Source organism: Antrostomus carolinensis, unplaced genomic scaffold (assembly GCF_000700745.2).
Source record: "Antrostomus carolinensis isolate BGI_N321 unplaced genomic scaffold, ASM70074v2 scaffold1455, whole genome shotgun sequence".
NCBI classification, from domain to species: domain Eukaryota; kingdom Metazoa; phylum Chordata; class Aves; order Caprimulgiformes; family Caprimulgidae; genus Antrostomus; species Antrostomus carolinensis.
In genome coordinates, this window is record NW_010314044.1 from 42,885 (window position 1) to 52,826 (window position 9,942).

The 9,942-nt window shown below is 32.6% G+C and overlaps 1 protein-coding gene across 1 annotated transcript in view; it reads left to right on the forward strand.

Moving 5' to 3' along the window:
• The window catches only part of LOC104524558 (neuroligin-4, X-linked-like), a 41,453-nt gene extending 32,581 nt beyond the window's left edge, over window positions 1-8,872 (forward strand). Inside the window, exons 2-4 of the mRNA XM_010167480.1 lie at window positions 3,884-3,943; window positions 8,185-8,337; window positions 8,859-8,872. Of these exons, the coding sequence (XP_010165782.1) occupies window positions 3,884-3,943; window positions 8,185-8,337; window positions 8,859-8,872 (227 nt within the window). The remainder of the gene's footprint in view (window positions 1-3,883; window positions 3,944-8,184; window positions 8,338-8,858) is intronic.
• The last annotated feature ends 1,070 nt before the right edge of the window (window positions 8,873-9,942 follow it).

The window sequence follows — 9,942 nt, forward strand, 5'->3', positions numbered from 1 at the left end:
TTATATTTTGGATGTAATTCAAGAAAGTAACATGTAGGTATCTTTTCTGAATACTGGAACAGTATATAGAGTAGTGCCATTTATAAAGTATTAAGAAAGTCATCCTGCTTTCATTCTCTGTACATGGAACAGTTAATGTACAGAGAGATGCAAATAATCCTTCTGAAACAAAGGTATGTGTAATCATGTAATTGAAAACTATAAGCAATGGAGAGTACAGAGCAGTAATTGGAATTTCTTTTTTTTTTCAAACTCTTTTTTCAACCTTAGAATTTTTCTTTATAGATTTTATATATATATATAGATTTTTTTTTTTTAAATTGATTCTCTAACACTATTTGAAAGAAGCTTGTGAAATAGCATTTTGTTTTTGTTTTATTCCTGGCTAATGCATGGAACACAAAACTCTAGAGATTTTTGCTCCATTTTCTTCCAGTCCATCCAATTTTGAATATGACACAAAATTATAATTCTTTTTTCTTGAAAATAAACATTTCCTGGTTATGTAGGAGCACCTACACGTTTGTTGTGATCTGGAATTCTAGATCTTTTTTTTTTTTTTTTTTTTTTTTATGTGCATTGCAGCTGGAGTCATTAAGAACACAAATTCAATTATGTTACATGTTCCTTAGTTATATGTTGCTGCTATACAGAGCTAGCAGTTGGAACCCAAATGGTTTTGTTCATGTTGTTTATGGTGTCAGAATAGTGGCCACTGTAATCTTTTGCCTTCTATAATTCATTGATAATACAGGAATTAAACCGAAACCAAATATATCTTATTCAGGAAAATTTAAGTAAAATTCTGAACTTTCATATCTTCTGCATTAAAAACAACCTAGGACAGTAGGAAGCTAAGTCTTCATATTTTTTAGGAGAGAGATGGAAGGCATCTAATTTATGGCTAGGGACTGCTTTGAAATAATTGAATATGGCTTTTTGTTGGAGTTATGCACATTGTTGACAAATCATAATTTCATTTTAACATCATTATGGGAAAGAAGTGCTAGAGAATAAAACCATATTCTTTCTGGAAGTCTGTATAGAGTATTTTCATGTATCAGTATGTGTATATGTCTGCACATACAACCATACACAATTGCACACTCATGTTGCCAGTATTCAGTAAATAATTAAGAAATAATGGTTATTTAAACCTAGACAATATGCATATATTTCTCTTTCTTCAATTCAAATCAACAGGCTTGTAAAAATTCAGGAACATAGATAAATGTGTTGTCTTTCTTTATGATCTCTCCCAAAGGTAGGTGATCTGCAGTCAGCTTCTAAGACACTTTGACAAGCTGTAATTCTGAATAATCTTTTTCCTTCACTTTTATTTGAAATGCCTCCATGCCTCTTTTGATCTTTCTTCAGCTGCCAAATGAGAACTTCTTAGTACAGCTAAAAAGGTAGCTGGAGAGCTTAGGCCATAGCTGTGAGCCAGGGACAGTGTTATGACAGCCAAACTCCCCCACTGGTTGACCCCTCTTTTTGGACATTAAATGGCGTAAGGCTTGTGTGCCAAGTGAGACTCAAAGTAAAACTAACCCACCAGTCTTGGGGGAAATACAGAAAGGAAAGTACAGTTCTTCTCTCCTATTGCTCCCTCGAGACTGTAATGAACTGTTGACTTGAGCTGATTGTAAAAATGTAATAGTTCTCATGGGATGGGAAACCAAAAGCTTTAGAAATCTATTGAAGTAGCTTTATAAATAAGACGTATCACTGACAGAATGACTATTAAATCCTGTATTAATCTAGTTTGAGCTGGAAGTTTCCAGAAGGTTGAGCATTCTCTGTGTGAAACTGGGAGGTCATACAGCTAATAATGTGCTCTGTGATTTCTGAAAACTGAGAGATTTCCCAAAATTAAATGGGGTCAAAAGGTATACTGTGTGACAGATGGAGCAATTACATATAAAATGCAAAGAAATGGCATCAGCTCAAGCAGTATTTGATAATTTTTTGTTGCCATTAGAGGCTTCAGAATTGATACCTAAGATGCAAACACTGGTAAACTGCATGCATGGGACCTGACTACATTACATATATATGATATATATTATCTGATTGGAGGAAGATATAGCATAAATTGTGAATACATCTGAGAAGAATTGCAATCCCAGGAAATCTGTTCCTGGATGAGATTTTTATTCATTATCAAAGGAAATGTGAGCCAGAGGATGTGCTTACAGTGGAGTGATATCCTAATTTGTGATAGAGGTATGCATGGCATCGAGAACAAATCTGGGAATACAAAGTGAATTTACATCCACATATAAATGAATTCAATTATTTTTTTTAAAGTTAATTAGCAGATGGGTCAGTGTTTCAGAATGAAAAACTTTTTAAAGAGAAACGCTTACTGAATTAAAGTTTACGACTGCATTACCCATAGAACTTCTTAGGGAGGAAAAAAGTGACCCATATGAAACTGCTTTGTTATGGCTATGTTGACTGGCACTAGTTTAGAACTGGCTCACATATGCTTACATTATTCTTCATCCCTACTATCACACTATATATATAAATGTAAAAAAAAAAAAAAATCCTTTACAAAAGAGTTTTGACACAGTTCAGTAAGGAATTACATCATGTCTTTCTCACTTAGCAATTAATAGAATTGTAGGACAAATGAAAAGATGTCACCTGGCATTTAATATATACATTATTTAGTCACATTCAGAAAAAAAATGGTTAGAGTGGTGGTCATTTTATTTGTTTAGTAGCAATATTTAGTTTCTAAACTAAATTAGAAATGAAGTTTCCTATTCGTGTTTCACTCTTTATCAAGTAACCTTTTGCATTACAGAGGGCTACTTGCTGTAGGAGTAAGCATAGTGTAATGAAATACTGAGTACAAGGATAGCTTAGTGTCATTATTTTTAGTCAGAAAACAGAAGTATTGCCCAAGGAGAGGGGTGGGGAAAGCTATGTTTATTTCCTCTTGCTCCCATAAACACATGCTATAGCATGTATGGATGTGTGGGTGTGTCTCTGTGTGTGTGTGTGTGTGTGTGCGCGCGCACGTGCATGTATACACCTCAAAAGTATTTTGAGAAAGCATACTGAATACAAATTAAAATGCATTATTTAATAAATCTTCTAATAAATAAGTGCAAGTTCTTTATCATGGTAAGTAATTGTATTCAGTTAATTTCTACATTTTTTCTAAAGAGCACAAAATGTGGTATAATATGAACCAAAGCTACTGTTGGACCAGTTTTATGTCTGGAATTGACTCAACTCTGTTTCACCTTTATTTAGAGCCTGTTGTTTTAAATGTCTTTTTGCTCATATAGGAAGCAAGATTAAATTTTAAGGAGCTCTGTATGGCTTGTCTGGGTCCATTCAAGTTGTGTAAGACTCTGATAATTTTATTTATAGTGGTTCCATCTAAAATTTAGGTTGTGGCTAATTCTTAATAAATCCTGATGAGAATGAATAAAATATTCAGTCATTGAAGACAGTGACTGAAGGCATTAGTACTTCAAGGTTACAGAACAGAATGAAATCAATTGCATTTCTTATGTAGAAACCATAATTTGATAAGTTTTTAATAAACTTTTTTGTTTATATTGTTCTTTTTTGATAGCACATTAATTTTGTTTTTGGAGAAATCACTTTTAACTGAAGTAACTGCATTATCACAGAATATGATACATTTTTTCAAATATTTTCAATTTGTTCTTCTTGGCATTTTATGTTTATGCACAGTTTGCATCTTTTTTTTGTTTTTCAATTTCAAATGTAACAGATTTTGACATTTTGTTACATTTTTCTTTTTTCTTTTTGGTACTAGTGTTCTTTTTATTTTTGAGAACCTGCTGGTTTTGAATTCTCTTTTTTCCCTTTATTCTCCTTCTTACTATGATCCCAGGAGCCAACACAAAGAAAAGCGCAGATGATATAACCAGTAATGATCGTGGTGAAGATGAAGGTATTTTTTGTTTTTTCAAAGCTCGACCCTGATGCATGAACATAAACTTTTTAATTTTTATTATAATCATAATTGTTATTGTTATTGCTGTTATTTGAACATGATTTTTAGTCCCTTATTTGTAGAAGCACACTTCAGTGTGCTTCTTTATTTTCTTCTTTAGAGATTACTTTCATTGGTTTTCTTTTTAAAATCTGAATTAGCATATAGATGACTGCAGTTCCCCTGTGACATAGGTGTAAAGGTGATTCCTAAATATGTGTGAAGTGAGTACCATAACTATTATTTGAAAGCACATACTTTTCCTCCTCTATTCTTTCTTAGGTTGAGAAAATGGAATTTAAAAGCATGCATGTGCTCTTTTCCCTCCTACACATTTTGTAAATTCACCTGTTTGAAATTCATGAAAGAACTGACATATATCCTTCCTTTCACTTCCACTGTTTCCCCAGTGCACATGCTGTACGTTGATGCAGTTGAATTGTGCTTTGTCTTTGCTATTTTTATTTATTTATTTATTTTTTTCTCACAGGATGTGGTTTATTTCAGGACACAAACATAAAGGAAGCTGTTGATGTTTCTTTATGGTTTTTTCCTGTAATCAGCTAGCCTCTGAGATACATTCATTCTGACTCTGACCGCATTCCCACTGAAATCAATGACAATCATTTTCATTGACTTCTTTCAGAGTTGGATTGGATTCCCTGAAAGGAAATGTTAAAGTTCACAGTGAAGTACTTTGAAAAAGTTTTATGAAGAAATACATTTCTCTTGCCTTGGCACAGCAAAGCTATTTAGGACTCACCAAAATAAATAAATAAAATAAATAAATAAATAAATAAGTCTTCCTCTATTCTCACCCTTCCTTTTCATTAAAGTTACACTGACAGTTTATTTTACTTTATATATTTACCAAATTAAGAAAAACATTTTCAAATTAATTTAGAAGATAACAGCGTTGGGGAGTTTATTGTTCTGTTTTGGAGCAATGTGTTTCTTAATCCTCTCATGCTTGGCCAGTCCCAAGTGTTATTCCATGTATTTTTTCCTGTTTTCTTCTATCTGACATCAGTTTAAATAAGTTTGATACGTTTCTCCTCTCCGTTCCCCTTAGAATTGCACATACAGCAGTGAGGACACTGTCTCCTCATTTTCTGGGAGTTCAGATCAACTGTAGCTACTCTATCCATACATAAAATACTGCAATAAAACTCTTTGATTCACACTGGTTGTCCTGTACTGTACCACCTTCATTGCTGAATTACACTGTTTCTTATAACACATGCTTATATAATGCTGTGCAGAACACCTCAAAATTACTGTTATTTTCTGAATATCACCTTCCTATTTCTGTGTAACATGTTTTTTTTTTAAAAATATGGTATCATCATTTGCTATACCAAATGCTGTAGTTAATTTTAAAGCAAAAGATAACTAATAAGCAAAATAAAAATTACTTTAAAAACCCAAGATAGATATTGGATTATGAATACATTATTTTTTAGAGTTATTAAAAATATAAAATGTTAATGTTTCATGATTAACAAGGGCATCGACTTCAGGTATAAGCACATAAAGCATGGAGCTCATTTTCTTTATGTCTAAGCTAATCATGTTCCCATTGAAGGGCAAGAGGAAACTGCCCATTGACTTCAGCAGTGAAAGATTCAGCCCTGAGGTAGAACTATGTAGTAATGAAAGAATAAATACAAGAAATCATGCCATGAGACTTTGGAAAGGGAAGGGAAGGGAAAGGTAATTCAGTAAATGAGATAGTGGTGTTAAATAATTGTTGTTTTAATTTTTTGGGGGCTTAGCTGAGGCTTCACAGAAGAAACACTTTCATTTACTTTGCTGAAAATGCTGAGAAGAAAAATTAATACATCCATTAGAATGTCCTTCATTACTTTATATGGTCTGTTTAATAGCTGCATTATTCGTAGTCACAACAGTTAAAAAGGTCTCACCACAAAACCTTTTGTTCTGCTGCTCAAGTACAACACATAAAATACAACATGTAAAGTATTTGTCTGTCTATGTAAAGAGGTGGATTCTATGAGAAGCCTTAAACTCTGACAACTACACAGGTGTACACTGGAGCCTGAACATATGTACTTTATGCTCAGCTGACAATTTTTGATATTTAAGGTAGTGCAAACACATGAGTAAAGTAAAAGTGAGCTATAGAAATATGACCAGTCATAATTTCCCTTTAAATATGCTCAAATTAGTTCCACATATAAAAAATATTATATATGTGGTGTCTCACTGATTAGAGTATTTCCTAACAAACCAGAGTGTGGTGGTTTTAACTCTTTCAGCAGCCAAACACCAAACCTTCTTGTTCACTCTTGCCTGCCTGTGAAATGGGGGAGAGAATCAGAAGGGTAAAAGTGAGAGAACTCATGGGTTGAGATAAAAACAATTTAATAATTGAAGTAAAATTGAAATCAAAATAATAATGATAATAACAGTAATAATGGAATATACAAATGAGTGATACATAGTGCAATTGCTCACCACCCACTGACCGATGCCCAGCCCGGTCCCTAGCTAGTGATATCAGAGCAGAGACAATCCCAAAAACAAAACCGCAATCCCAGAAGAAAGAGAGAGCCTGAGTGATCCCCCAGATAGGGTCAACCTTCATTAATATACTGAACATGGCATTATATGATATGGAATATCTCACTGGCATAACCAAATGCCAGTTTGGGTTTGCTAATTTACTACACTCCCCCCAGTTTTCCTCTCCACCTGCAGACTAGCAAAACATGGGAAGTTGGAATGTCTTTGTTTTCATTTAGCAACAATTAAAAACATCAGTATATTATCAACATTCTTCTCATAACAAATCCAGTACTGAAATCAAAACTCAGCACTATTCTTGCTACTAAGAAGAAAATTGACTCTATCCTAGGGAAACCAGGACAGTGAAGAAAGGGAAGAGTTTTGGAAAGCTTTCAAACCTAGGTCACCTACCTCTAGATATTTAGCTCACCTTTTTCTTCCTCCATTTCTCTTTTCCACTGTTCAATGTATGTCTATCCTACCCAAAAGCGAAGACAGGTTTTGTTTTTTGTTTGTTTGGTTTTTTTTTTGTTTTTTTTTTTTTATAAATTATTGAATAGTCAGAAACTCTGCTTTCCCTTGTATGTTGTATTATATGATGGAAAGAAGAACTCCTATTGCACATGCAGATACACTGAATTATTTGTAAAAGATGTATATATCTAGTGGCAACTCACTGAATTGCCCTCTGCTTTTTAGAAGAGCTTAGCCTCTGTTCCTGCTGTTTCTGTAGAGAACACAAGTTCCTAATTTAGGTAGTCTGAATCGACCCTGTGGTCAGGAGCCTAACTTTTTAGAGGAAGAGATATGAACCTAGTCCTAAATATAACCCAAATCACTAATTAGTGCATCTTTATAACTTAGTCTGAAGTATTAAAGTATTACTATCAATTTAATTTGATTTTCTGTTAGAAATAAAGACCTAGCTGTTTATCTGTTTGAAAGTAGTCAATAGCTTTTCTGCATATCCAAAAGATCAGCTATACCATTAAGGAGCATTAATTCAAGGCTGTCCTTTAAGGCTTAGCTACCATGCCAAGGAAAAGTACAACACAAAAGACATAGTTTGCTTTAATGACAAAACATCTGGGCCATGAATTCACAAAAACTCTTTTTGTTTGTTAACACCTAGGTTATGTGAAAGAAGGAACAGTTTACTATGTTTGCTTCTATCAGAACAATTAGATTTTGTGATATTCTCTCTTACTGATCTATTGGGAATGTAATTTCAACAATTACATCTCAGTGAGGAATGGGAATGTATGGGTCACTATTGTAATTTCATTATTAATTGTACAGATATTTCTAAATTGGCATTTACTTGAATCAAAATATTCTAAAAAAAGACAATATTATTCCATAATTTAATTTTCCTCAATAGGTTTTTAAGATATTTATATTAAAATTAAATCCCTTGTAATATTGGAGGCATTTCAAGTGTTCTGAGAACATTTCAGAGGAAATAGAATTTGAAAGCGCCAAGACAGATATTCGGACTATAACTATTAGGTTTGTAGGATGATCCTGAACTATGTAAGCCAAGTTGTGGTGATAACATTGAAAACATAGGAAATAATTAAGAATATTTTTAGTACTGTTATAAATTGCTAATGCCATATTTCCTTATTTGTTATTACTTTATTATGTTTTCCTTACTTGAATTTTTTCAGACATTCATGATCAGAACAGCAAGAAACCCGTTATGGTCTACATCCATGGTGGATCTTACATGGAGGGTACTGGCAATATGATTGATGGCAGCATTCTCGCAAGTTATGGAAATGTCATTGTTGTCACTCTCAATTACAGGCTGGGGGTCTTAGGTAAGTGACTCTTCATCACCAATTGCAGAGAAATATTTCATTGCTTAATTTATCTATTGATCGATTATAGATTGTTGGGCCAGTTTTGTTTTTAAACAGAACATTCTTGCTGGTGGATAGTTTGACTGTATTATAGTAATTTTTAATTCTGATCAGTATTTCACGGAAATTGGACTGTGCTGCATGTCTCCTTCTTTTTAACAGCTACCTTCACCTTAGACAAAAATGACTGGATATTTATAATAATGTTAGTGGTGGTTTACGTTAAATTTGTTGCAATATCATATTTGTTCTTGGCTTAGTCATTTAACAAGTTATGAGAACTTGTATCTTGTTCTCATAAAAATCTTCTGGATTCCATGGCAAAAAAAAAAACAAAAACAAAACAAAAAACAAACGGAAGAAGAAAAATAATCAAGAATTAGTACTTTCCAGTTTCAAAACAGTTGGTAATGGTAGGAAGAGGGAAAAAGTTACTATTTATCTGTATTTATTATTTTTTTGTGCAAATTGGTTTTTAGGGCAGAAGATATAAAGGTAATACAGACAAAACAGGCTATATACACTGATGGAATTTATGTTGCAGGTAATACGGAGTCAAAGGATGTAAAAATATCTTCGCAAATACAAGGAACTCCATAATAATTAATTATTATATTGAAACAAATTAATGCTTCTGTCTTTCAAGCAGAACAAGAGCTGCATCTTTTTGACATTATAAGTATTCTTCCATCAGCATTAGATTGAATAACAAAATAACCTTAGATCTGTGACAACTGAACAAAAATCTTTTCTGCCTTCCCTGTGAGTCTGACACCCAGATGTTTGCATGTACCAGGTTTTTCTCCAAATGGAAGCTTATTTATTGAAGTTCTACTTTTCCATAGAAAATTAAGCTAAAAATGTACTGGCAATAGAAGACATTAGAAACATTTTTTATCTTATTCAAAGAGCATACATTCTGTATTGAATAGCATATAGACTGCTAGAACGCTCATTTCCACCATTTTAGATACACAAGGTATAGTAATATTGTGGTAGGAGTTTTTTAATTTAAAATGGCTTTTACAAAGATTTTTAATCTTGTTTTTCTTGATAGCAAATCTAATCTCTATTCTTGACATGTACTATTTGGGAACACAGGAACTTCTTTTGCTGAGTTATCTATTAATGTGGTTAATGTGTTTCAACAATGCTCTAGCTCATTACTGTACCGAGAAATTATTTTCTTGTCCCTGATTTTAACTCTTCTTTAAATACAAAAGAGCATTTTTTTCTATGTTAGAGTTAGATTTAAAGATAAAGTCAGGAATATAAAAAAGATACTTTGCTGTATTTATACATGCAATCTTGATACTCAGAAACACGCTCAAAAATATAATAAAAAAAAAAAAGAAAAAACAATTAAAAACATGAGTGAAGAACTCAAGACTCTTAAAAAGATTGTTGTTATTGTTGTTGTCAAATAAAGTGTATGCCCTGGAACTTGGTGATAGTTATTTATCTGTAAAAAAGGCTTTTTAATGGATTTCTTAAAAGGTTTTCTCTTGGTTTCTTAAAAGTAAAATTGTTGAAGGATAGAGATGATTATAAGTGGTTTAAAAT